Here is a 27477-nt window from a genome sequence, read left to right as displayed (position 1 = left end):
AAGAAGATCCCTTGGTCACTCTACGTTTCTGATTGGCTTACATACCTGTCACTCACTAATAAGAACCGCCCGTGCATTGCACCTTCCAATAAAGAAGTAGCGTGTGGAATCCCTTCCCTGTGAATGGCTCAAATACCTGTCAATTAAATTCGCTCCTGCCTTTTCATCGTTCAATAGGTGGGCCGGATAGGCCTGTCCTGGGCACTTGCCATCTTTGATTGGTCCATAAAAATGTCAATCAATTATAATATCAGCCCATCCTTAATCTTCTCCAATGGAAGTCCAAAAGCGAGCAACATTTCATCTCTGACTGGCTTAATCCCGTGTCAATCAATACAGGCACTCGCCTACTTGTCCTCCAATAATAAAGCAAATTCAGGGACCTTTGCCTGTGCGATTGGATGAATCCTCTGACACTCAGTTTTAACACCCGCCTCCTATCCCTTTAATAGGCCAGTCAGGTAAGCCGGCTCCTTCCTTATCGGGATTGGTTGCATGTTGTTGTCACTCAGAGCGCTCCGCGTGTGTGACTGGCCTTCGAGCCTCGCGGGGGGCGGGGATATCGGCGGAGTCCCCGCCCCCCGATCCCACCGTGCTTTGCGGGGGTGTGTGGAGAGCTCGGCCTGGTTCCCGCGTTGAGCCCTCGCCGCCGCCGCCGCCTCTCAGCGTCTCTCGCCGGCCTCAGCCGCCGCCATGTCGGACTATAGCCCGGCCGGGCCCCCGCCCTCCGGAGGGCCCCCCGGTGGGGGAGCCGGCGGAGCCGGAGCTGGGGGGCCGCCCCCGGGAGGAGCGGGCGCGGGAGGCGCGGGGGGGCCCGGCCCGGGCGGAGCGGGGGGGCCGCCCGGGGGGATCCGCAAGGACGCCTTCGCCGACGCCGTGCAGCGGGCCCGACAGGTGAGGGGGCGGCGGGGCCGGGCCGGGAGCCGGGGGGGGCCCGGGCCTGAGGCGCGAGGGGGGGGGGCCGGAGCCATGAGGGTTAGAGGGGATGGGCGGAGGAAAGTGAAGGGGGGGCGGAGGAAAGGGGATGGGCCGCGAGGGCTGCGAGCAGAGGGGAGGGGGGGTAGAATTGGGGGGGGCGGGACGGGTCTGGGAGGGAGCGGGGGGGGCGGAGCTGGGGTCTGGGAACAGGGGGTGGGGGCAGGGACGGGTTATGGGGGTTGGGAGCGGGGGCTGGGGGCGGGGGAGGGACGGGTTATGGGGGCTCGGAACAGAGGGCTGCGGGGGGGACAGGGACGGGTTATGGGGGCTCGGAGCAGGGGGCTGCGGGGGGGACAGGGACGGGTTATGGGGGCTGGGAGCAGAGGGGAGGGGGCTAGGAGGGGCGGAGAAAGGGCATAGGTTATGGGGGGAGGGGGGTATGGGAGTGGGGGAGATAGGATGGGAGGGAAGGGGTATGGGTTGTGGGGGCTGGGAGCAGAGGAGAGGGGGCCTGGGGGAGGGGCCTGGAGTGTGGGAGGAGGGAGGCGGGGTGGGTTGGTAACAGGGCTGGGGGTAATGGGATGGAGAGCGGGATGTGGGGAGAAGAGGAATTAGAGATTGTATGCGGTAGGTGTTGGGAACAGAGGGGCTGGGCTCTTAGGAGTGGAAGGGGAGGTAAAGGGTTGGAGAGAGCTGGAGGAGAGGATAGGCTGAGTGAAGGGGGGCAGGAAGGTGAGGGGATCCCCCAAGGTGGCCTACTCCTGTTCGCCCATGGGGGTAGGACACTCCCTTCTATCACCAGTTTAGGGAGGGGGAAGGTCAGAGTTGTTCATCTGCATTCAGCTTCAGGATTTAATGGTCTATATTCAGCTTATTCTTAGCCTGGGTCTCACTTCTTGCATCATGCATGTGGAAGAGGGGGTTGGCCAGGCTCCTGGGTCTGTTCCCTCACATATGGCCAGCAGAGAGCTCTGCTCAGCCCTCCCCTATTTCTGCCTGCAGCACCCATTGGGGCCTCATCCCTAGTCCCACATTAAATAGGGACATGTTTGGGATGGCCCTCCTTAATTCTGGGGTTCTTTCCGTTCTTGTTGCAATATGACTGTCCCAAAAGAAGAAGGTTGGCAGTGTTAACCTTCTCCTCAGGTGGTTGGTGGTTTATCTAACTTAATGGGCGGTAGGGCTTGATGTCCCCATGCATCCCAACTTCTGCAGGTGTCCCTTATTTTTCTGATTTTGCAAGACTAGCGGAATGCCATAAAACCGCAGAGCCATGGGCTGCTAACCCAACTGCTCAAACAAGCTTGTCTCCAACACACAGTCTACAAAAAATAGATACCCAACATTTGGGAGATGAGGGTGATGCTTCCCACTGAAATTGTGGAGCAGATTAGCATCTTTATCAGCTAGGCAAGCCACTGCAACTCGTGGCTTCATTTCCTCAGACTACAGAGGAAGCAGCATAAATACTGACAAGTCAGTCACAATTCAGATGAACAATTGCATTTGCAGAAGGAATTTCTCTACGTTGAAAATGTCTGTATCCTGCTATGACTCGTGGGCACTGGTGGTTGGACATAGCGCTGAAATGTGGGCTCTGCTAACATGCAGGGAAATTCTGCACTAGTCTTCTCACTGCAAGGAAGTACTGAGATGCTGGTGATTTGGTGATGTTTTATGCTAATTTTCTTCCCAACTTTTAGGTAAATTTTTCTGCAGTGCTAAAATCTTGGAATATTAATACATCTGTATGTCAGATGGATGCTTCAGTATAAAACTGACAACTTAAGTTTGGGAAATGTATTTCTAAATTTTTAACCTCTTGAATGCTTTGTAGCTGCCCCATGGCTGGCGCTTGAAATTTGACTTTTAAAATGAGAACATTATTTTTTTGTTTTTAGGGGATCAAGGGGCAAAGCTCACTTCGTTAAAAAGTAAAGGATCCCAAAAGTGAAACAAAAATATGCAACCTTAAATCGGGATAAGTTTGTTTTTAATAAAATGAAGGGATGGGTGGGATGGTTTAGTGGCCTAATAATGGGGTGTACAAAGCTTTTCGCTTCTGTGTCACTGATTGGAATCCAGTCCAGCTTGATAGCTACCAAAAGTGCTTACCATTGAATGGTGTGGCTGGGCTGGGGAGTTAACTTTTGTCAATAATAATGTCAATTTAAGGTGTGATTTTTAATGACACTTTTATATGGACAAAAGCCTAGTGTAAACCCGGTTATGTCAGCAAAGAAATACTTTTCCAGAATAGCGTCTGTCCTTTGGGGAACTGTGTAAACTGTCCCAGCACAAACACTCTTAATCTGCATTGCCACTAGAAGAGTTTGCAAGGAGAGCCCTGCGTGGGACTGTGTTTTGTTTTTGTTTTTAATCCTGCTCCAGTCCTGCACCGCAATATCCGCTCCTGCATTGTTTATTGCATTTTATCCCGCTCCCACCCACAAAAACCTAGATCCTACAAGAGAAACAGATTCCCCCCATGCCACTAAAACCAAAACCTCAAAACAATCCCATCAGCTTTTCTCTCTGGAAAAAAAAGAATTCAGACCATTTTTATCATTAAAAGAATAAAACAAATCTTTAGCCATTTACAGTTTTCCCACAAATTATTGCAGTCTGGGGTATTTTTATTTTGTTTGCCCACCCAATTGCATCTGCAACAAAGTACATTTTACCTGTTCCCACTATTAGTGCAACAGGTCCTGCGGAACCACAGGATTCCAGTCCCACTGCAGGGCTCTGTTTGCCAGGATCGGTATCTTATAGCTATCCCAGCAAACCTTTTCTGGTAATGACTAGGCTTCAGTCCGCTTCTCAGTGAACAGGTCTCCACAACACATCACCAGAGTTCAATTGGCTTCCTCACCAAAGGGGCAAAGGATTGAATGGGCCATGGAAACTGAGCTGTCCTCTGCCCCAAAGAGGAGTCCCTCCAGGTCACTTGAGAATTGCAGTTCTTCCGGGCAGGGATAGCCTTTTGTGAACTGTACAGCAGCAAGCTCACTGTCAGCACTTAACAATAATTACTAGTCGCAGGGGATGACACACATTGCTGCGGGCATTGTAGGGAATCTTGCCTTGCTGTTGGACTGCCTGGCTGTACTTGAGTTGGCTAGGTAGAGAACTTTGACCTTCAGTGCTGTCAGTCTTGCACCTTTTATGAACACTATAAAAATGACTTATCTGCCAATACCCAAGCACGGGATTTTCTCTGTCCTGCAACAGCTGAGCACATCACCATGTCCTCTACTGTCTTCAGGTGCCTGTGGTGGTGTCAGCTCCTGTTGAGCAGAATCCTAAACTTGAGTTGCAGCAGGTAAATAAACAAGGGAGCTACTTCTAAAAATCAGTTGAAAACCGATGTTAATGCAGTGTTAAGGTTGTGAATTTAAATGGGAAATACAAAATATTATCTGATAGTCTTACTTCTATCCTATTGGATCTTAACTGTACACATTAATCTAATCAGTAATTGAAATAATGAATATTTGTAGGTTCCAATTATTAATGAATATACTCAAGTTACACATTTGTCCTGTGTGCACAAATTCAGATTCTCATAAAAACACTAACTATTGCAATGCTTGACTTCTTAATTAAAATTTGCAACCTTAATGTTGTATTAACAATTTTTTTGCATTTAATTTCCTAAGTTTAATGAAAGAGGGAAATCTGTCTGAGTTGTGTACACTCATGTAAATACAAAATTAATGCATGCGCACACCTAAGAGACACGAGTGTCTACTGATGCTTCCAGAGAGCTAGCTGGAGTGTGAGAATTTGAAATGAGCGTGAGCTAACAGTTCTACGTACAAGAAACACTGTTGTGACCCCACATTCTACCTGAGAGGTAGGAATGGGACACAGTCTCTCAACTGGCGTTCAAAAGTGGACTCTTAGCTAGTGAAATTTGCTGCTGCACATTCTGCTTCCACGCTCTCAAATTATTTGGAGTTAATGTGGTACAGGTCCCTTGGCTGAGAGTTATGTCTGGTAGGTATAAAGATCGAAGGTACTGCCGCTTTTGAGTTACATCAGTGAACAAACATAGGAAGGGACATTTATAATGCGTTTTTAAGTAAGGTTTTTTGCATAAGTCACATTTTGGCTGAAATAAAGTACAAATCTTTCAGCCCCAGAAAATGTTTATCAGGAAGTTTAAGCACATGCGTTAAGTAGCTGCAATTTTTCAGCTTTAATAGTGTTTGCTACATGCAAATACTATGTCATTAACTCTTTATATAGACCGAAGTTAGAGTATATTTTTTTAGTGCTGTAATAACATGCTAGCCCTTGCTTAGCTTAAGTGTGGTTAATGTCATCTGAACTGTGTAGCCTAGCCTAGGACTTTTTAAATGGCATTGCAGTTATTGTGTGGTATATTTAATGGACTGAAGGTCCTAGGGCTTGAGAATTTTGTTTTTGCTAATCCAGTTGCTTTTACTTTCCCCATTGTTGCTAATTTCTGGAAGGATTTTCCCTTTGGTAGTAACTGTACAATGCCAACTGCTTTCTTTTCAGATAGCGGCTAAAATTGGGGGTGATGCAGCTACCACGGTGAACAACAACACTCCAGACTTTGGGTTTGGGGGTCAGAAGAGGCAACTGGAAGACGGAGGTACTGCAGGGTGTTCGTTGTCTATATTTGAACAGCACCATTATGTGATGAGTGCTGGGCCTTGGTGATACTTATCACTTACCTAGTGCTTTTCATCTCTAGCTGGGGGGGAGCTTTTCAGTATATCCCTATTGTACAACTAGCACAGCTGACATACACAGATGAGAAATGACTTGCTCAAGCTCTCACACAGCCACTGGCCGAGCTGGGAGTAACCCCCCATGTCTCTGCACTCCTAGTTCAGTACCCTCTCTGCCCAATCCATTGCAATCTCTGATTCCAACACCTGTAGAAGTGCCAGGGCCTTTCAGCATGGGTGAAAGATTCCTGGGTATTGTCTAAGCACAGGATGGAAAGTACTACATAAATGCTAGTTGTTGTCATAGGCGCTTGGATTTAGAATATTAATTTTTATTTTGATGTTTCCATTGTTTAAATGTTCTAATGGTTTCCTTAATGAAGATGTACATAGCTCACATCTAGACCACCATACTTCAAGAGTTGGTCTCCTATGTCACATGTCAGCATGTGGAGAAAGGAGGCCACCTGTAAGTACTGGAAAGAGGTTGGCTTGCATCTAATCTACTCCCTTCTCTTTTAAACAGACCAGCCAGAGAGCAAGAAACTGGCTGCTCAAGGTGATTGTAAGTACAACATACATTAAAAGGGATTATAGCCGGTGCCTGGGGAGGTGCTGTTAACCACATATAAAACCCTCTGATAACTGTTGCTCACCTGGAGTGGGCATTTCATGTTGAGGCTGAGAAAATAATAATGGATTGGGTGAAAGATGAGGGAAGGGGGAAGATTTGGGTTAGAAATGTGCAGGAACCTGTTTTTAACCTGCTGGGATTTTTATCTTCCATAGTCTGCCTGGATAGTGACTGATTTGTTGTTGGCTTTGTGGCATTGTTCTGCATTCTGGTATGTGAATTCATAACCCAAAACCTCTCATGGTTTTCCTTTTCAGCAATGTCAGCTCAACTTGGACCGATCCATCCTCCTCCCAGGTAAACTCCACCTTCACCCTTCTCCCCCACCCCAAAGTCACGAGGCTTGTGAGTTTGAACCGAACATTCAGAACCAGATTAGCGACACATCTCTTGTACTTCAGATGTCTGCAGGAGGGGCAACATTGTGATGCCCCAAAACTTAACAAGCTGCTTTGCTCAGATGTGAGGCTTGCACTTGGAGTCGTGTGACATGCCATTGGGGAGACTGGTCGCTCCTGGCATGAGTGTGCCGTGTTGGTAGTGAGGGACGTGCTTCTTGGCCACCAGCGTGGTATTTCTAGCTCTTGTGCAGCCTTTGCTTTAGGTTTCATAGCTTTGGCTTCTGTAAAAACCAGAGCACTGTGTGCAAATGCTGATACAGTGGACTCCAGGACATGTAGCTAGTTTGCCATGCATAACCCTGACACACCCGCATCCCCTAGCCTGGTGCCAATAGCTCTGTCACCTTCCAATCGGTCTGTCCTCCCAGGAGAAGGAAAGTCCTTTTTCTTTTGTTTCTGATCGATGCAGGTGACTATCGGTTCCTATTTTGTTACCCTCCCACTCCTCACTTTAAGCCGCTGACCGTTTCCCTTTGCAGGTCTACAGTGACTGAAGAGTACAGAGTACCTGATGGCATGGTGGGACTCAGTGAGTATTAGACAGGGAGGGAGCAGCCTTGCCGTTGCTTTAGTGAAAGGCTTTCACTGTTACTTTTACTCACAAATACCTTCCTGGCTTCTCAGTGCCAGTTGCTGAGCTTTTTGCAGAAAAACTCAGTTGTTCTTGGCTCTTTGCTCTGATCCCCTTCACTGTTGGGTCACAGCTATCCGAGATCTGACTAGCATTTGAGTCTTACGCTAACACTCTGGCAACTCTGGTGTGGCACTTGTGCCAGCCAGGAGAGATGCAGGGTGAAGCATTTTGTTTTATTGGATGCATGGGCTCGGACTCCCTGCTTTAAATGGTAGGGATTAGATACTGAGGGGAGCTTCCTAGCTGGGTGTGTTGTCACCGTGGTTGTTGGCACTTCCATTGTGCACTGAGATTGTGGTCTGTGGGCAGTGGCATGGATTCACAGGAGTGTTGTGAAGGGCTCCGTGTTCCTCTCCCAGGGAAGAGGGGACTTTCAGTCTTGTCTCGCTGATCTGAGAAGCAGTGACTGGCTCTGAAGGGAGTCCAATCTAGACCTTTGCCAGAAGGAATGGTGGCTGTAACACTGGCTTCAGCGTGATGCTAAGCAGGAGAAAACTGGGCTCCATTGCATACAAGATCTGAGCCCAGGAAAAAGTTGGTTTGCGAGATGCGGTTTCAGTTGGCTTGGTTTTCTGAGCTTTTTGAGGCTAGAGGAGGAGTTGGCTGAGTTTGGGTGCCCCAAACTCTCCTTCAGAGGCTACTGATTCCTTTAGGCTGCCCAGGCCCTGTGGTGAACAAGGCCCTTCTGAGAGTCTTGTTTAACTAGATCTAATATTTGAATCTGTTGCTTCTCTTCCCCCTTCTGACGCCCATAGACTCGCATGGGGCACTGGACTCAAGCCCTGGGTTCTGTTCGCTGATGCTTCAGTTTCCCCTTCTCTAGAAAGGGGATAATGAAACCCACTCGCCTTTGTAGAGTGCTTTGAGATTCATGGCTGAAAAGTGCCATATGTTAGTAGCTGTGAGAGCGAAGATCATCCTAGAACCTGCAGTGTTGGGGGGGAGGGACTCTCCCACTACATTATATTTGAACATTATTTTTACTATTCCTCCAGTAGAATGTAAGGCTTCTATCTTCTGCATGGAGATAGATGGATATTGGATTGTTTTCTTTTTAAAGTGGTTGCAGATTAATAGTCTATAACTGAATCATGTGAAGCATTTTGCTTTGAGACCTGTCTGCTAGTGACATTTTCTTTCCCTGTAGTAAGCCAGCGTTCCTTAGCAGTTCTTCTCCTTTCCTTTTTTTTCCAGTTATAGGCAGAGGAGGTGAACAGATCAACAAAATCCAGCAAGACTCGGGCTGCAAAGTACAGATATCACCAGGTATGCACTGGTGCTTCTTGGGAATCCTTCATGGTGCAAGAACTCTGCAGAGTTCTCATCAATGCCCAGCTAGACTTGTCTTCCTGGGTCCCTTCATTTGAGGTGTAAATTTATAGCAGTGAACATAATTACCCCTTTAAGCAATGGATGTGGTCGATTCTCAGTCCTCTGTCTCTAGTATATTGTTGGGCTCCGTGGCAATTCCTGGGTGGAGTTCTATGCAGCCCATATCATGCAGGTTAGACTAAATGATCATAGTCGTCCTTTCTGGCCTTAAATCTCTGAGTCAAAGAAAGAATGCCCCTGGCATCGAGCATTCCCCAGAAATATTCTAATGTGTTCCCCGGGAGTGTGGCTTAATAGTGTGTTAGACAGCTCTGGCCATGTCTTTCCTGGGACGCAGTGAGTTCACTCATCTATAGAGTAGTGCCTAGCTACTGTAGTGATGCCTTATAAATACTAGGGGTCATTGATATAAAATGGCAAAGGCCATCAGCACCAGCAAGTATAATGGAATTTCGAGCCACATGGCACAGTGTGAACTCAGCCACCACAGAGCATTTCCCCCTTCAGATCTCTGCCGTTATTCCAGCTCCTTCATAGTGCCATTCTGCCTTAGTTTGTAGGGAGAGAAAGCATAAGCACATCTGTAGAGGTTCCCGTGGGAACCTCCAGGCAAAATGCCCTAGGAGCATGTCATTTAACATGGTCTTCTCCTACAGACAGTGGCGGATTACCAGAGCGGAGCGTCTCTCTGACTGGATCCCCAGAATCTGTCCAGTGAGTACATCCTTTATTCAGCCATGGGTCCTGGTACATATTGTAATCGGCTGTCTGTCAGGCAGGGACTTGTTGCTGAACTTTAAGCTCAAATCTTCAGAACTTGCTTTGTGTTTGCTGCCTCTCCTCCCTCACTATCAAACCACTGCCAAAGGTTCTCCCTGTCACCTGCCTTCTGCTGTGCTGTCCTGGAGGTTCTGCTGCTGTTTGGTGGTTTTTTTCTTGGGAACTTTCGCAGTCTTCAGGGAGGACAAGAGCTGTATAAAGTTAGTGGGAAGAGAGACCCTGAAGAAAATTCATAACCCTTCCCCTCCCCTTTCCAAATAGCGGAATTCTGAGTGGGCGATTTGCAAGCATAGGGTCTCCTGCCCCATCATTAGAAGGGACCGTAGCCTCTTGTCTTGAGCTGGGCGGTTGTGAAAGGGTTTGGCTATAGGTTGTAGAACCAAAATGCCCAGGTATAGGTGCAGCAGTAGGAATCTCCTGACCTTACTGCTCAGGGCTCTTGATGACAGAACAGCAATGTCCACTTTGGTTTGTAATCATGGGGTTAGCGTGTAGCAAATGTCAGCCCTGGGCAGCGTGGCAACTGGGCCTGCCTTCTTGGCAAGGCCTCACTGTCCTTGACTGAACAACCCCCCCTCTGGAACATGCAGGGCTAGGCAGAAACACGCTGTGCGGGTTATCTGGGCTGTCCAAATCTTGAGACTTGGCATGGTGGGATGGGAGCTCCCGGAGAGAGGGTCATCCTGGAAGGGGGCTGGGTGGGCCACTGCAGTGCCAAGGGCCTGTCCTGTGTATTGCGGCATTAGTCTGGGGTGTATGAATGGTGGCTGGGTGTCAGTTCCCTCCCCCGCTCCTCCCCCCCACTGCTCACCACCATTGCTGGTTTTCTTTCCCCTTACAGGAAGGCGAAAATGATGCTGGATGATATCGTGTCGCGGGGTCGTGGGGGGCCGCCTGGCCAGTTCCATGACAATGCCAACGGGCAGAACGGCACAGTGCAGGAAATCATGATCCCGGCTGGGAAGGCAGGGCTGGTGATCGGCAAAGGGGGAGAGACCATTAAACAGTTACAGGTAAGGGCTGGGAGCCACCCAGCCTGTGGGGCAGGTGGACTGAGAACTGCTTGTGGTTAGAGCAGGGAGCAGTGCACCAGAGCTGCCCCTTTTCCCCTCACTTAGCAATTTCCTCCTCTTTCCTGTCTCATTAGCTCTACCTGCCTTGCGGCTCAGCCCGCTCTAGCATGGTGCCTTTGGTGGCCTCTTCATCTTGAGCAGTGAAAGGCTTGTGCCCTGGGGCCACTCTGATTCCTTCTGAAATTCTGGGTCACTCGCTAATGTGGTGTGTCCAGCTGTGCCCTGTTAGCTCAGGTGGGGTGCATGGCCATCTTTTCCTCAGGGGGCTCGGCAAAGTCCATATAATGCCCCTAAGGCCCTGTCTATGCAACAGGGGTTATGTTGGTGTCGCTCCACCAACATAAGCTGGGGTTGGCACCCATCTAACTTACCAGGATGAGTCACTTGTGCAAGCCCCACTTTGCACTGGAGCAACCCTGTGCAGACTTCCCTAGTCTAGATAAGCCCCAAGGCAGTTTTGCTTAGCTGCCTCCCTGGCATCTCTGGAAAAGTGCAGCAGGAACAGAGGGACACTGAGTCACCCAGGCATCAGCCAGGGCGCAGGGAATCCTGCCTAAGTCGGCACATGTTCAGAAAGCTTCATCACTGGAAAGGCTAGGAGTGTAACTGAATGGAAACCTAAAACCCTGGAGATCCCAAAATCTACAGGTAGGCGCTTGTGCCCTTGGCAGTGATGGTTCCAGGGCTGGTTTCTACTGCCAACTGCCGTGTCTGTATTGGAACTATGGTTCACGACACAAGCTGAATTCTTGGGTGAGTCTCTCTTGAGACCATGGTGAAGGTCCTGACGTTGGTTAGTGGGGAAGTCTGGACCCTTCTACTTCCCCCTATCAGAGCTCCAGTCAGCGTAGGCTATGGCAGGTTTATGCTATAGAGCCTTGATGGCTGGAACTCTCCAGGCTTGCCCAACCTCTGGCTGACTTCCAGTCTCCTTCCACCCCAATGCAGGAGCGAGCTGGAGTGAAAATGATTTTAATTCAAGACGGTTCCCAAAACACCAATGTAGACAAGCCCCTTCGGATAATTGGAGACCCCTACAAAGTACAGGTAGGTCAGGCTGACTTGCCCTAGTGAGAGTGTTTGTGTATGTAGCTGTCTGTGTGGAGAGCGAGGGCAGGAGGTTGACTGACTATACTGTTGCCCTATTTGCCTGTGGGGAGGGCTTGTTGTGGATGGTATAAAGTGGTTCCCATTATGTGGTCCCTTTATTGCAGTGGCTCTCAACCTTTGACAATTGTACCCCTTTCAGGAGGCTGATTTGTCTTGCGTACCCCAAGTTTCACCTTACTTAACCACTTGCTTACAAAACCAGACAAAAATGGCAAGTGTCACAGCCTGCTATTATTGAAAAATTGGTTACTTTCTCATGGTACTATATAATTATGAAATCAATTGGAATATAAATATTGTATTTTCATTTCAGTGGATAGTCTATAGAGCAGTATACACAAGTCATTGTCTGGATGAAATGTTCATTTGTACTGACTGGGCTAGTGCTTTTTATGTCGCCTGTTGTAAAACAAGACAAATCTCTAGATGAGTTGGTGTACCCCACAGGATACATGTACCCCTGGTTGAGAACCGCTGCTTTCCTGGTCGGTGATTACCTGCCTTAGGGCCATTCTGAAGCTAACTACTTTGGCTCAAACCTTATAAATGTTCTAGTGCAGTGGTCCCCAACCTTTCTTGTGGGAATAGCATATTGCTATTCACAGAAGACTGTGGCGGGTGCCGGACACCCCGCCACCGCAGTGCTGCCGCCGAGAAGCAGTAGTGGGAAGAATCATCACCACCGAGAAACAGCAACGCTTCTCAGCAGCCTTTCAGCGGCAGGGTGTCCTGCGACTGCACAAAAATGCCCTGGCGGGCTCCATGGTGCCCGTGGGCACCGTTTTGGGGATCGCTGTCCTAGTGAGTCACTTTGATCTCTCCAGAACACTTTACACATTCAGAATTGCTTCACGTACATGCCTCCCCTTGTGAAACCACTCAGTCCAACAGCACAACCTTGTTTAGGACAGGAAGTGAATACTGAATAGTGTCCACCTGAGAGGAAGGATGGGCTTGTGGTTAAAGCACCAGGCTAGGAGTCTGGAGACTTGGCTTCTAGTCCTAGCTCTGCCTCTCACTTGCTGTGACACCTTGGACAAGCATGTGAGATGGTGCTGGACATCTTGCGAGAACGTGGACATGTCGTTTCTGTTCCCTATTTCCCCAAAATTGCACTTAAATAGGGTGTGGAAGTGAATTTGATGTAAACTTCTGAGCTCTTCAGATGGTGGGCACGGTACAGGTATAAACATGTATTGAAATGATTAAATTAAGCAGCTAGGGAATCTGCTAGTGGTTGTATCACAAACACTGTGTATCCTTGGGCAGTTTGACCTCTGTCTGCTTGTACCTCCGTAAAAGGAGGTTTGAATATACCTGACACGCAGCTGCAGCGGATGTTCTGCTGTATATAGGTCACTGAGATCCTCTATGAAAGTGCTGGACAAGTGTGAACCAGGCGCTCTACTACAGTGGCCTTATCGTACCTGCCACTGGGGCGAATTTGGGAACTGCCCAGCCTTGGCCAGGAGACTGAGAACAGAGCTGTGTATGCCTGAACTGTCAAACATGGCTGGGGATGTGCATGTCACTCTTGGATCTTCCCTTGAGCTGCATTGTTCCCAGCCACTTGGTAGCAGTTGTGACTTTTTACTGTGGCTTTCCTGGACCACTGGGATCCTTTGTGTGTGGGGCCTCTGGGATTAAAGTCACTTAACCTAGCTAATGGTCCCCATGTATTTAAAGAAGGAATTCTTGGCTGGGTGCCCGGTGGTCCATGCAAGCCTCAGTCCTGCTTACTCTGGGAGCCAGGCCTGCAGCATGGGAGTCACTGGTTCCCTGGGCTCATGTTGCTGTTTCTTGTTTGCAGCAAGCATGTGAGATGGTGATGGACATCCTGCGAGAACGTGACCAGGGAGGCTTCGGTGACCGAAATGAATACGGTTCCAGGATTGGTGGAGGAATAGATGTAAGACCGATTTAGCGCATTAGTTTGGGGCACAATCTTTCCTTGCTGAACAGTCTGCCTGCTGCTGGTTCTGTCAAAGAAGAATGTTATGTAGTCTGACAGTAGGGGGCAGCAGTCACCAAAAAAACACCTTAGGCCTAGTGTCCTAGGAAATTACTTCCTAGGTCTTAGCCGTGTTTCCTGTTCTCCAGTTAATTTTGCTCTTGACCCTTCCTCAGGTCCCTGTGCCCAGGCATTCTGTCGGTGTGGTTATTGGCCGTAGCGGAGAGATGATTAAGAAAATACAAAATGATGCTGGAGTTCGGATACAGTTCAAGCAAGGTCAGAAGCCTAAATAGCTCTCCTCTTCCCCTTCACCAGAGAATCCCTCCAAACCCATCCCCTGCATGGCTAAGCATCAAGATTCTCCTCGACCAGAGACTCAGCCTGGGCTCCTCTGCACACACGTTCCCTGGGGCGTTGATATTGTAACTCGCATCATTCAGTGATCACTTCAAAGTTCCTCATTCATAGCTGCACCACACGAACTTTTTTTGGGGGTGGGGGAGGGTATTTTTCCTGAAAACCAATAAGACAGATTGTTTTCTTTGGAAAAAATCCCAAGAATTGCCTATCCAATCTCATGCCTCGTGGGTTAAGGGATCAGGAAGGAATAGTCTTCCCCGTACATGAGTGCAAATAGCCCAGTGCATTATGCAAAGTGGGATGGGATGGTGGCCTCCTTCTGAAGCAGCAGGTATCCGCCACTTCCAGAGGTGGATAACCTGGCCTGGGGAACCAGTGGTTGGCCCTGGATGGGAAGTTCTGTGCTCTGGGCAGTCTTTAATGGAGAGAACATTTAAGCATAGAGCAGATTTCACTCCAGCTTCCAAGAGGTTAATTTCCCCACATAGCTTAAACGTACCACTGTAGCAATCTGCTTCTTCAGGCTGATTGGATGTGTGACCTGCTCTTCCACCTGCTGATCCTGTGTTAACAAAACGGGTACCGTGTAAGCATGTAAGGCAGAGGAAGCGCATTTTAGCATAGTCTACGCTGTCCAGATAGACTTAAGCCAGGAGGTTGGCGCCTGGTACTTGTACCCCATCTATACAGCCCTCTTCACCATGGTCCAAGTGCCACGGCTGAGGATAGGTACAAGGGAACGCTACTACTTCCTTTACTGCTGCAAACACAACGGTAAACCTTGTCCGCTGCTAATGCGAAGTGTTCTGGGGCCTGGCGCTTGTCTTGAGTAGTCGGGCATGGCAATGGGTACCTCGCTTGTTGAGCTGGCTCCTGTGCTTGTTTCAGATGATGGGACGGGTCCTGAGAAGATCGCCCATATTATGGGGCCCCCAGACAGGTGCGAGCATGCTGCCCGGATTATAAATGACCTCCTGCAGAGCCTTCGGGTAGGTAACACTGGGGTGCCCCGCTCCAGCATACTGTCCTAGGAGGGGCCGACTCCCCGCCCAGTGCATGTTCCTTAGCAGAAAATGCATCCTTATTAGCTGGCGAATAGAGTGAGTCAGGAAGACTGAGTCTCAGAGCGACCTGGTAGATCAGAATGATACCTACCATGGAACAGGTTACCCTGCTGCTGCAGGGTTCTTACACCTTCTTCCAAAACCTCAGGGATGGCATCTGCTGGGATACTGGGCTAGACTGGCCTCAGGTCTGATCCAGTCTGGCTGTCCAGATGTTTCTTTAACCAACAAAGGAGGTCCTAAAAATAGAACCTGTACCACTTCTTTTTCTGCTGCATGATGTATAAGGGGGCCTGAAAAGTCAGATTTCTTCCTACTTATTTTTAAGTTTAAAAAAAAAAAATCAGGACTGATCTTCCCTGGCTTTGGCAGACCAGTGGGAGATAGAAGCTCTGTTTGTTGCAAGCTCTTAACACCTTAATTGAAAAGCTGAGTGTTGCAAATTAGGGTTTCTTTTTAATCAAAATGTTAATTAGGTGTTAACAAACATTTAAGGGGTGACTCAGGGCATGCCCACACTAGGGGAGCTACAGTGTCACAGCTGAAGTATCTTAGTGTGGACGCTTCCTACAGTGGAAAGGTTTCTGTCGCTGTAGGTAATCCACCTCCGAGAGGCAGGAGCTGGGTCAAATGAAGAATTTTCTGTTGACCTAGCCGCTCCTGTGCTGAGGGTTAGGTCTGCATAGCTACAGCACTCAGCAGCATAGCTAGGTTGATCTAAATTGTAAGTGTAGAGGGGGGCCAAGGCCTGCTCTGCAGGCTTTTTACTGATTTTAACTATTTCAGGTGTGATTATTTCTTACTGAAATAGTTACCCCAGTGCAGCCCATAAGGTGGATGCTGTTAGGATAATCTTTAGTTCTTATCAGTAGATCACAAAGAAGGTCAATATTATCCCCATTATACAGATAGGAAAAGTGAGGCACAAGGAGGACTTGCCCAAGGTCACCCAGCAGGGCAGAGCTGGGAAGAGAATCCAGTACTCCCGAGTCCCTGGCCAGTGCGCTCTCCACTAGACCACACTGTCTCCTCTTATCTGTGCCTTATTACAGTATGGCTTGGTCCCTTTCCCATAAGGGAATAGCAGTATCTGGAGAACTGCCCACAGTAGGGGGTGGTGCCACTTTAACGGTACCAGGGCAAATGATAAAAAAAAAGCTGTACAAAAATGGTTAGCCCACTCCTAAAAATCTGTCCCTCTTAACAAGTAGCTTTTGTTCTTGTGTCGTCATTAACACTAGCCCTGTTCCCAGCCTCCCAGTAGACTGGACCTGAATTTTAGAACCTAAATAATGCAGAAAAATACTTTCTGACGGGGCATTTCTCAACCCTTCCCGGATAGTGGCCCCTACCTAGAGGTCAGATTTTCATGACCACCCTTTAAACTGACTCTCTAAGAGTGTAAAAAAAAAAAAGTATCAGCGAGAACCTTACAGAGTGTGTATGTGAGAGGCCGACTGAGAATACCTGATCTGGAAGGGAGAGGGAGTGAGGTTGTCTTGGCTTTCAGTACATGTTCGCAGCCTGCCCCTAAGTGATTGCTCTTTGTGCTCTCTGGGGCTTGTGACCTGGCACACGCCCGCTTTTCCTCCCTCAGCGGGTCGCTTTTAAAGCACAAAGCACCTGAATCCCAAGACTGATTTTCCCCCCTGCCGGCGCGAGGTGGCAAGATGTTCCGCACTGCAGCTGGCTGCCAGTGACCCATCCCTGAAGCTGTTTCTGCTGTTGTCTTGCAGAGTGGCCCGCCGGGTCCACCTGGCCCAGGAATGCCCCCCGGAGGCAGAGGTCGTGGCCGAGGGCAGGGTAACTGGGGGCCTCCTGGAGGAGAAATGACCTTCTCTATCCCTACTCACAAGTGTGGGCTGGTCATTGGCAGAGGTGAGTGCCCTTTGCCATCGGCTCTTCATACAGCGGTTCCCAGCGTCTCCCCCACCACCGCTTCAGCAGAGCCAGAGCTCACAGCTCCACCCTCTCTTCCAGGCGGGGAGAACGTCAAAGCCATAAACCAGCAGACGGGGGCGTTCGTCGAGATCTCCCGGCAGCTGCCTCCCAATGGAGACCCCAACTTCAAACTGTTCATCATCCGAGGCTCCCCGCAGCAGATCGACCACGCCAAGCAGCTCATCGAGGAGAAGATCGAGGTGGGTGCGGGGAGTGCCCCCAGCTTCCACCTACCCCCACAGCGAGGGGGCAGCAGAGCACTGGAGGCTGACCCGGGGCATCGTGGCTCTCAGCACTTACGGATTATTTCCTCTCTCCAGGGCCCCCTCTGCCCAGTTGGACCTGGGCCTGGGCCTGGAGGGCCCCCGGGCCCTGCTGGCCCAATGGGCCCTTTCAACCCGGGACCTTTCAATCCAGGGCCACCAGGAGCTCCCCCTCAGTGAGTATTGGAATCTCCTGCCTCTTTTGGGGGCAGGGGAGGGAGTGCATGACATGCTGCAAAAAGGTGTTTGTGGATGATGCTGGGTCTGTCTTTAAGGGGGTGGAATGAGCAATGAATCCAGGGGCATCTGGTGGCCTGATTTTGGAGGCAGGGGCTGCTCTCCTAGTGTCTAGGGAATCCCCTATAATGTCTAGTGCCCAAACTTTGGACCATCCTTCCAGTCTAGGAGCAAGAAAAAAAACAGCCTTAAGTTCTGCTGGAGAAGCTCTTGGCCAAATCCTCCCCTCCTCGGGGAAGATGGGAGAATGGATAAGACTGCAGAGACCCGGTTCTGGATCTTGGTGGACCAGAAGCAGGGCTGCAGGGAGTTACTCTGCACCAGGGAAGATTAGTCTTGAGCTTGCCCTTTGGTGGAGGTGGATGCTAAGTAGCAGCCTGTAAAATAGGTGGGTTAACCCCACCAGATCTTCAGAGTCAGCTGGCCTCTTCCCATCCACCCTGAGTGCTCGAGAGCTGTGCAGTTGGTACTTTACACTGGGGTAGCACCAAGGAGCCCGGTCCCTACCCTGGAGCCCATAGTGCCAGGCCCTGTACAAACACAAACCAAAGGGAGCACAGTAAAGCCTCTGTCCGTCAAAGGGACCAGCTAACACCCATTTGGCTCTGGTGGGCTGCCTGTCCCCACTGGTGCTGCAGCAGGGATCCGAAAACCATGCTCTGGGGAGATGTGCAGGGACAGGCCCACCCTCCCAGTCAGCATGTCCCAGCCGGGTTCTGCTCCTCCCCCTATTGCCCCTCCTCATCAGTGTCTCTTGCTCTCCTCTTTCAGCCCTGGGGCTCCTCCCCCTCACCCATACCCACCCCAAGGCTGGGGGAACACCTACCCGCAGTGGCAGCCTCCGGCTCCTCATGACCCAAGTAAGTACCTAGAGCCACCCCCGCGGAGCCGGTGGGCGGGGCAGGAGCCGGTGTCTGTTCTCATGTGTCTCCTTTCCAGGCAAAGCAGCAGCGGCAGCAGATCCCAATGCAGCCTGGGCAGCGTACTACTCGCACTACTACCAGCAGCCTCCTGGCCCCGTGCCCGGGCAGCCACCAGCTCCCACAGCGCCCCCGGTTCAGGGAGAGCCGCCGCAGCCGCCCCCGGCCGGGCAGTCCGACTACACTAAAGCGTGGGAGGAGTATTATAAAAAACTAGGTAATGCCCTGGGCGGCCCGGGGACTCAGTCTGCCCCTAGCCGGGGGGGGGTGGCTATCTAGACCCAATGCAGAGACAGCCCCAGGTGAAGAGCGCTGTGCTGGATGGCAGCAGTGAACCGAGGGTCTTGGTCCAGCTCCTTGTGACCTCAGGACTGACACTAACTGGCCCTAGTGCAAAGGCTGAGCATTGAGGGTCCTGAGGACTGAACTCCAGGGGCAGGTACCTCTTGCTCAGGGCTGAAGCAGACTGGCCTGGCCGGATATGTGGGCAGGGGGTTGTTCCAGTGACAGGCCATGGGCTGATTTCCCCAGCACTGAGCAGTCAGACCTGCTCTGAGAGGGAAAGTCACTGAGGGTCAGATGGAGAAAGGGGTTCAGCAGCTTGTCTAGTTCGGAAGATGTAGGCCCGTGGGGCAGACCCAGCAAGTGAGCCGTGTGCCCCGCAGAATCCATGTGAACATCCCCAGTCTTCGCCCCAACCAGAAATGCCACTTGGCAAAGCCAGTTCATGTTGGTCTCAAACCCACTGGGCAAAGGGGGCAGTAATACTGCCAGGCTCCTCATCCCTCCCCAGCTGCTCATTCCCTTGCCCACCTGTCCGGGGTCCCTGATGCATGTGTCTCTGCCCACAGGCCAGCAGCCCCAGCAGCCCGGGGCACCCCCACAGCAGGACTACACGAAAGCCTGGGAGGAATATTATAAGAAACAAGGTGAGCGAGGCCTGGAGCGTGTGCATGCGTGTGTGTGTGAATCAGTAAGGAAAGTCCAGCTCCTGTCTGCTGACCATTGGAGACATATTGGGGGGTGGGAGCCCTGGGGGAGGGAGTCCAATGCCCCTGGAGTCACTGACTCACTCCCCTCTTCTCTCCCCTGCCCCATCGTAGCAGCTCAAGTGGCTACTGGTGGAGGACCAGGGGCACCACCGGGACCTCAGCCAGACTACAGCGCAGCCTGGGCAGAGTACTACAGACAGCAGGCTGCCTACTACGGACAGACACCAGGGGCTGGGGGCCCAGTGCCGCCACCGACACAGCAGGGACAGCAGGTGAGTGATCGGCCATGTGCCCCGCTGCCTGCCTTCAACCCCCAGCTGTAGCTCCTCCTGCCTGGGTGAGACCCTCGGTCCCACAGGAAGCGCTTCCTGAGCGGCATCTTTGTGCTCGTGCACCGGCTCCCACATCGGTCGTCGACGGGGATTCAACCCAGGACACCTCGACCTACAAGCCTGAGCTTCTACTGCTTGAGCTAAAGGACCCAGTCCATTAGCTGGAGGCAGTAGCAGACTCGTAAACCTCTTCTATGGATCCGCCACTAGGTGGCAACACAGACCCACACTGTTAATGTGGATTTACGTTGATGCATAGACACCTGGGGGGTGGTCGGAGGAGATGGGAGCTCAGGGAAATGGACAGAACTGGTAAAAGATTCTCCAGTTTCCCCTGGGCTCTTAGCTCTGGCTCATAGGTCCATTTTCAGGGGCTAGGACTTCTTCGTAGGGTTAGGGGTTGTCTTATCCATTGGGGGATGTCGGGGGATCACTTTGTTAGCCCTGGTAGTTCAGGGGGATCGGTCTGTGGAGCTGTTGGAATATAGCAAGCTTCAAACCAGGGAAACCGTTCAAAGAGAACCTGGGTGCAGATTCCTACGTTTCTGACCAGCTTCTCCTCCCTAAGGTGAGAGCACGCTCGGCAGCGCTGACCTGAAAGGTGCTGTTCGCTGACCCAGGGAACTAGATTCGCTCCAGCCTCTAGCCTGTCCTGCTGCAGCTCTCGAGCTGTCGACCCTGCACTGGGCCAGGCTTAGTGGTTACATTCTAGGGCCACGTTTTTCAGAAACAGAAGCCTAAAAATTGGGTTTCAGCTACATTTAGGCACCCGACTAAGTGACTTTTTTCCAGCAGCACCTGGTGACTTCACTTGGTCTTGCTAGGGGCTCCATGCCACTTACTTAGCTGCCTAAATATGCCGAATTTCAGGCAGCCCCCTTCAGAAATGCTTTCCCCAGGCCAAGACTTTCATCTGATCTTCAGGACTGACCAAAGCTGCTGCTTTCGAAACCTAGATTCTCTTCCAGACTTGACCTGCCAATTTCCTTTTCAAACACCCTGCTTCAGTGGTGGGATTTCCTAGCGTGCAGGGGAGTTGGGAGCCGAGGCCAGTTTTCGCTCCACTCCAACTTGGCAGCGCATTGCCAGTGCTGTTGCAGCAGAGGGCGGCCCTGTGTTGCTTTCGGACTCTTCCGTCCGTAGCGGTGTCTGTCAGGGGTAACTGACTCCTGTCTCTCTCCCCGATCCTTGCAGGCTCAGTGAATTGAATGTGAACTTCCCACCTGTGAAACCCTTTTTGTTTTTGGAAAGAGATGGCCGCTGTTGGGGAAGGGAGCTGGGTCTGATTGCTGAGTTTCTTAGCGGAACCTCGGCTGCTCCTCCTTCAAGTCCTTTAAAATAAAATAAAATAAAAATAAAAATATCTGAATCCTTCATGTTGAGCCAGCTGTAGAAGATAGTGAACTAAAACTGCTGCAAGAACTCAGCCCTCCTGAAACACACGTCGATTTCAGGGTAACATATTTTTTCTTTTCGTTTTGTTTTTAAAAAAAAAAATAAAAAAACTTTACAAGGAGAAAAAAAAATCACTCTGCTTTTTAGTTAGAGTTGGAACATTCCTCGAATAAGGTGTCGGTGTTTCAGATAAAACAACCCCTTTCCCCCTCCCATTTTCCCACAATTGGGACTGGTCTGTCATGTATTTCGTCTGTTCAAGAGGAGACTGAAACAAACAATTGTACGCTCAGTTTTTACTTTTTACCGCTTGTTTTTAACTTCACAAATAAATGATAACAAAACCTCCCTGTGTCTGCTGGGTGGCGTCTGTCTGTCCATAGGGTTTGAAGCGGATTGTTCTCATGATATAGCTGTTGTAAAACCTGATGAACTAAGAGCTCCTGTGGTTTTTTTATAGTTTGAGCGGGCAATTGTGCTTTGTTAAATAAAATGCTCTTTTTGTTTTGAAACCAACTCTGCTGCACTATTTCCGAACCGAGCAACTGGCGACACGGGATGCCCCCGGATGCTGCTTGGTAGGAGGGGCTTTATGCCACTGCCCCTCAGCGGCGTATCCGGCCTGGTGAGCTGAGGTTACCCATGTGGGGTAAGGAATTGCTTCTCTTGACAGTTGAGGAGCAAGTGGAGCTGTGCTCGGCCCATTCAACACCTTCGGTCTTTTGCTGAGCAATCCCAAGGGACTGTAATTTCACTACTGATACCTAGGCAGGTCCATTCCCACTGTAAGGCCTTAGCTGGCCCTATCTCTGTAGTACCTGAACGCCTCCTACTCATCCATGTTTGTCCCTGCACCCCCCTGGACAGCAGGGCAGAGCTCTGATCCCCACTGGACAGATGAAGAACTGGAGGCCCAGACTGTGACTTGCCCAGATTCCTCTGGGGTCAGACCTTACACCTGGTTTCCCCAGTTCTAGGCTGATGCCCTAAGCACTGAACTCTCCTCTGCTTATGGACAGATGAGCCTCCCTCGGCTTGGACTCTCCAGCTGGGGCAGGAGGTTGTCCAAGCAGATGTGGGGGACCTGGTACTTCCCCCAACTCGCTCTGGAGGGTGCGGGTAAGATGCTTCTCCCATACAGCGAGTGCTGGCTATCAGGAAAGAACCTTTCCAAAGGTGCTTTCTATCCACCTGCTGGACAGTCCCTGGCTTGAGGTGATGCAGGGGGAAGCCTTCCCTGGAACCGCTTCCTGTGCTAGCCTGCTGTTCTGCCCTGAGCTGCCTGGGCAGCTGAGGGCAGAGCTTGGCACAAAGCTCACTTTCAGATGACGGGCGTGGGGCTGACATCTGTAGAAAAGCTCGTGCCCAGCTGGAGCTCTCTTCACTCACGTGTAGCTGAGCTTGAACTCATGTATTGAAAAAACAAAAGGACTTTTGGTGGTAAACTCGGTGTTTTGATGGATGTGGTCTTGTCTTGGCTGCTACTTGTCCCCTCAGAAGAACCCTCCCCATGCTCCAGCCTGGCTGTCTTGTCACAGCCGTTCTCCTTTCATGCAGTCCTGCTCCCCGAAGGGGGGCTGATTTGGAATTGCATAGGTCTGATTCAGCGGGGTGCCACAAAAGGTTCCTGCAGCTACTGCCCTGGTGAGTAGGGAGTTAGGGGTTAGGCCAGGAGGCTGGTGAGCTAATTGGCTGCTCCAGAAGGCAGAGCAGGGAATTTCGCCCTGCGATATCTGCCTAACTCAAAGCAGCCAGTGTGGTGGAGCTGTGGCCGTCTCCCCTCCGCTGGAACCTGGGCGTTTGCTCTTTGCCCTAGGCTGCACCCACCTTGCCTGGCTCCCCTGCATGTGTCAAATACTTTCCGTGTCCACAAGCCCCTGGATCCCTGCTGGCTGTTTCTCTGCACCTGGGCCACTGCCTCGCTAGCTCTGAGGTACCTTGGCTGCTGGTATAACTAGCTCCAGCAGCATGACGCTGCCTCTGAGAGGGGAGGCGAAGGGCCCGGACTGGGAAAGGGCCCTGGACCATCCACTTAAGCATGTGGTGTCAGCTCTGGGCCACCAGCCGGCACTCATAAGCCCCATATGGCGGGGCAGGCGCTGAGGGCCGTCTCTGCGTAGGGCAAGCGTAGGACCAGGGCCAGAAGCTGAGCCTTTATTTGAACACAGCGCCAGCTACGGGGTGGCCCTAGGCAGGGCAGCAGCAGGCCTGTGGCCTAAACGAGGCTGTCGATGACGAAGCAGCACTTTGTGTAGATGGCGTCTTCCGGCTCCTCGCCTAGAATCTGCAGGACACAACAGAGCAGCTGGGCTGGAGCCGCACCTGCCATGGGCCCTGCAGGCACCCGGCTCTAGTTCCCTCCCGCTGGGCCTCACTGAGCGCCTGGCATTAGTACCCACCCCCTGGGAAACCCTTGGGTGTCCCTGTGCTTGCGGGGGGAATGCAGCCCTAGGCCCTGCTCAAAACCACTGAGCTTTTGTGCAGCCCAGGCCCATCCTCTCCCACCCCCAGTGCTGTGGGCAGGGGGGCTCCAGCTGCCACCAAGTTCCTCCTCCCCTCTCGGGCCCAAGGGGCCTGCCCACTGGCTCAGCCCCTGGACGATGTTTCCATGCGCCTGGTGAGCGGTACCCAGGAGGGCCCACCCGGGCAGCCTGCAATGGGCTCCGCTGGGCTGTGGGGGGAGAGGGAAAGGGGAGGGGTTAATGCCCAGGAGGTCTCTTGTGATGCCCCCCCTACGTTTCTGAGCAGATTCTGCTGCTGGTAGTAGCTGATGACGGGCTCGCACAGCGAGTAGTGAGTCTCCAGCCGCTGGCGGATACAGGCCTCGTGGTCGTCGGCCCGATGGCCGGTCTGGCCCCGCAGCAGCAGCCGCTGGATCATGGTCTCTGTCGAGCAGTCCAAGACAATCACGATGTTGGGAGGACGCCCCACCTGCAGCATGGTAAACCCCCGCTCAGGGGCGCAGCACCACCCTGGCAGACTGCTCCCTGGCCAGCCACCAAGGGGTGGGGTGCAGCAGCCCCAGTGCCAGCTGAGAAATGGGCACCAGGCCGTTCCTGCGCAAGGCGAGAGGATGGGGTGGGGGCAGACACCCTGGAGCAGGGGGAGCTGGGCCATGACTGAGCCCTGCTGGGTCTGAGTTCGGGAAGGGGGAAGAGCAGCTGCGGCTCCAGGGTGTGCTCAGCCCCTCTGAATGCCTCACGCTGCCTCCCTCCTCTGCCTCCTGGGTGTCAGCACAGCGCCTGCCCCCCGCCCTGGCCAGGGGCCTGCTGGTCCTTCCTCCCCTGCGGCGCTTACCACACGCTCGAAGTCCTTGGCCTGCTTGAGCTCCCGGGGGAAGCCATTGACCAGGAAGCCCTTCGCCTCCGCTCTCTGCAGCAGGTTGTCGTTCAGCAGGTCGAGGATGAAGCCCTAGGGAGACAGAAGCCCCCTCAGCGCTGGGGAAGAAAGGCTTTGTCGGGAGCCACCCCTGGTTGCGTGAGCAAGTGCCCCACGTCCCCTTGCCCACAAGACTAAGGCACTGGAGGGACCCCAGACCCCCACACAGCTCCTGGCCTCTCCCTTGGGCCAGCTAGTGGGGCGGTGGGGCTGGATCCAGACTGGGAAAGGGGGTGGGAGAGGGATGAGCAGGGCAGGGAGCAGCAGAGGGGGAGCCAGGGTGGTGGCAGAGCTGGCAGGCTGGTGCTTGCAGAGGGTGGCTCTTTTGCAGCCTTGGAACATTTCTTGGGGCCCTTAGGAAGTGCCAGGCACTGAGCTGATTGGGGGGGATCATTCCCCCAGGGAAGCTGGGGCTGCTGCAATCCGCGAGGGAAGTGGGGTGGGGGAGCCTCACTGAAGGCACGAGCGCTCCTTTCATCATGATGTCCTTGATTTGTCGCCCCTGGCGCGTGGGCTGGCTGGCTTCCGCCCGCAGGAGGCTCCCCAGGCCCAGGTGCTGGAACTGGTACTTGGCAGCCAGCCTCTCACACTGTGTCCCTTTGCCAGAGCCCGGGCCTCCTATCACGAAGATGATGACTTGCGACTTCAGCTTCTCTGTGGCAAGAGACAGAGATGGGGCAGGGAGAAGGGGTGAGACAAGGATCTCCCAAGGTGCATTGGACAGGCCTGATGCTGCTCAGTTTGATGAGATCCCAGCCCAGAGCGGCTTGGTTGCGAGCACAAAATAGGCACAAAAATTGCTGTAGCTCGATGGGGAAAATAAGCTAAGGGGAAGGGACCAGGAGTGCCTGGCACTGGGTGCTGAATTAGATGGACCCCTGGTCCGGTCCAGTGTGGCAACTCCCCCATCTCAACCATGCAGTAGACATCAGCTCCTGAAAACCCTCGTTAATTTAGTGGGGGGGTTGACAGCCCTCGACCCCCTCGGCAAGTATCCCACGCTTAACACCAATGTGCCTCAGTCCTGCCCTGGAGAGATCCCTCTTGTGGGAAGCTCGCTGTCCGTGGCCCACCTCCCACCCCCAAAAGGGGCCCATTAGCTGGTGGATTCTGGGCTGTGTCCATTAGGAACTAGAGTTACCGTGCTGGCTGATGGGAGTCGCAGCCCGAGCCCCTCTGGTGTCAGTGCCCAGGAAGTGGCAATTGTAGAACCAGAAGCAGAATTTGGGCCAAGGCCTTTCAGTCACTGCCAGCTGTTACAAAGCAGCCACCTCGCTAGGACCTGCCCCCGTGAGCAAGGCCTCGGAGCCAGCCAGGGTTAAAGTGCCTGTTGAGCTGTTTATAAAAGCCAAGGGGCCTTGGTGTGAACCGGCCACCCCATAAATCGCAATCATCCTCTAGAGACATCTCTACTCTGTACGATGAGCAAGCAGCCGGGGCAGTTATGGGCTATGTAATGCCCCTCAGATACCACAAAGGGCCAGATAAGAACACAGATGGGCGAACCTGAGCTCTGTTCATTTCTAGCTGGGATAAATTGGTGGAAGAGCCGGGCCTGACCTTGTGGTAGCAGATCGGCTTAAACCTGCATAGAGAGCCCTGAAAAAACCCAGCCCAGCCCAATCGCTCCAGTGCAGGCGGACGCGACTGAGCGTTGTTCTTTCTCCAGAGGAATTTCGTGCTGTAAGAGGCGTGGGCTGGTAACTCCGGGGCCCGGCGTTCTGCATTTATCTCCAGAACTGAGACCGACTCGCTCTCCCTTATGCGGACACGCTGCGCTGCTGGCACTCGCTGCCACGTGCACACCCCCTTCCCTGGCACAGATGGACACACGCGCTGCCACTCCACATGCATCCATCCCTACCATGGTGGGACAAGAGAGCTGGGCCTCCATCCCCCAGAGGAGGTTGGTCCAGGCTGTGATTTTGATGGGATCGGTTGTTCTCTGGGACCAGGAAGAATCCCTTCTCCTCCCTCTGACTTTCTGCGCCAAGCAGGGAATGAGTTTTGACCATCACCCATGGGAGCTGGATTCCAGATGGCGAGGCCGGGCTGGTGGTTTCACACCCCATGCTCCCTCCAAGCCAACATCCAGCAGCACGCCTACTGCAGCGAGATCAGGGTACACCCCGGACCAGCGTCTTCCCCCTAAATCCCAGCCAAGCTAAAGTGCTGCTAGGAAATAGGCACTGTTTTCCACCTGGAGCCAACCACCCTTCTGTTGACCTGCTGGCGGAAGCAGGAGTTCCCGGAAGAGTCATATGGTAACAAGACAGCAAATTAAATCTTCCCTCATGGCCCAGCCTCTCCATTGCTTGGGTGGATTTGTCCCTTCCCATAAAGGCTATTTCCCAGCCTTCTCGCAGCTCTGACCACTAGACCCCACTCCCCTCCCGGAGCTGGGAATGGAACCGAGAGTACTGGCTCCCTGGGCTCAAACCAGCAAGAGAGACTCACCCATTCATACATTTTGATATCCCCTGAAAGCTCAGAAAGCCCCACCCCCACCATGCCCCCAGAGCCAGCTTGCCATTTACCCTGCAGTTCAGGTTTCAGAGGCTTGGCAGTTTTAGGAAGCCGGGCCTGGCAGAGTCCCATCTTCCAGGGCACAGACCGATCCCCTCTTCACTCCCTTTCTGGGGGGGGCCCCCCAAGGTGCTGGCCTGGCCTGCAGCCCTCAAGCTCCCGTGTAAAACTAATCTGGCCATTTTAGCCCAGGCCCTGCTGCTTAGCCAGCCGGGCTTTCTGATGTCACAAGGCAGCCATGAGCTGGCCTGTCGCCGGGGCCAGGCTCAGCACTGGGATGCGATTCCGGTTGGTGTTGGAAGTGGGGGAGGCAGCGAGGAAGCCAGAGCACGTGGTCTCGTGACCAGAACGATACAATCAGGACACCTGGGATCTCTCCCAGCTCCGCCACTTGCTGGGCCTCAGTTTCCCCCAGGGGAGGGGGCTAGTTCCCCAGCTCTGAGATCTCCAGATGGGAGATGCATTGAGGGCAGCCTGGCCAGGATCCAACGTAAGAGCAGCTGCATTACCCCCCATCCCGCCCCGGG

At 52.4% G+C, this 27477-nt stretch overlaps 2 protein-coding genes across 5 annotated transcripts; one reads left to right on the top strand and one right to left on the bottom strand.

The window, feature by feature from the left end:
* Positions 1-504: 504 nt before the first annotated feature.
* LOC119564818 (KH-type splicing regulatory protein) lies at positions 505-21394 on the top strand. Of its 3 annotated transcripts, XM_037888112.2 has the most exons (21): positions 505-894; positions 4187-4243; positions 5449-5545; positions 6151-6189; positions 6516-6555; positions 7139-7188; positions 8488-8559; positions 9282-9339; positions 10247-10418; positions 11427-11525; positions 13399-13497; positions 13716-13818; positions 14791-14891; positions 16703-16844; positions 16947-17107; positions 17228-17346; positions 18179-18267; positions 18347-18544; positions 19179-19256; positions 19431-19591; positions 20846-21394. In XM_037888112.2, the coding sequence occupies exons 1-21, from the start codon at positions 694-696 to the stop codon at positions 20852-20854; spliced, it is 2145 nt and encodes a 714-aa protein (XP_037744040.1). In that variant the 5' UTR covers positions 505-693; the 3' UTR covers positions 20855-21394. The 3 variants fall into 3 exon arrangements, with proteins under 3 accessions (XP_037744040.1, XP_037744039.1, XP_037744041.1); XM_037888111.2 differs by having other exon boundaries at positions 19431-21394; XM_037888113.2 differs by lacking the exon at positions 4187-4243 and having other exon boundaries at positions 19431-21394.
* Positions 20905-27303, bottom strand: LOC102940027 (adenylate kinase isoenzyme 1). Of its 2 annotated transcripts, XM_007066341.4 has the most exons (5): positions 26962-27303; positions 24879-25078; positions 24344-24457; positions 23783-23977; positions 20905-23330 (listed from the first exon to the last, which is right to left on the bottom strand). In XM_007066341.4, exons 1-5 carry the CDS (start codon positions 27020-27022, stop codon positions 23262-23264), a joined length of 639 nt encoding a protein of 212 aa, XP_007066403.2. In that variant the 5' UTR covers positions 27023-27303; the 3' UTR covers positions 20905-23261. The 2 variants fall into 2 exon arrangements, with proteins under 2 accessions (XP_007066403.2, XP_037744044.1); XM_037888116.2 differs by having other exon boundaries at positions 20905-23977.
* Positions 27304-27477: the final 174 nt, after the last annotated feature.

This window comes from Chelonia mydas, chromosome 20 (assembly GCF_015237465.2).
Source record: "Chelonia mydas isolate rCheMyd1 chromosome 20, rCheMyd1.pri.v2, whole genome shotgun sequence".
NCBI classification, from domain to species: Eukaryota; Metazoa; Chordata; order Testudines; family Cheloniidae; genus Chelonia; species Chelonia mydas.
Note: the sequence above shows the minus strand (reverse complement) of the source record. Positions and strands in the feature narration are given on the sequence as shown.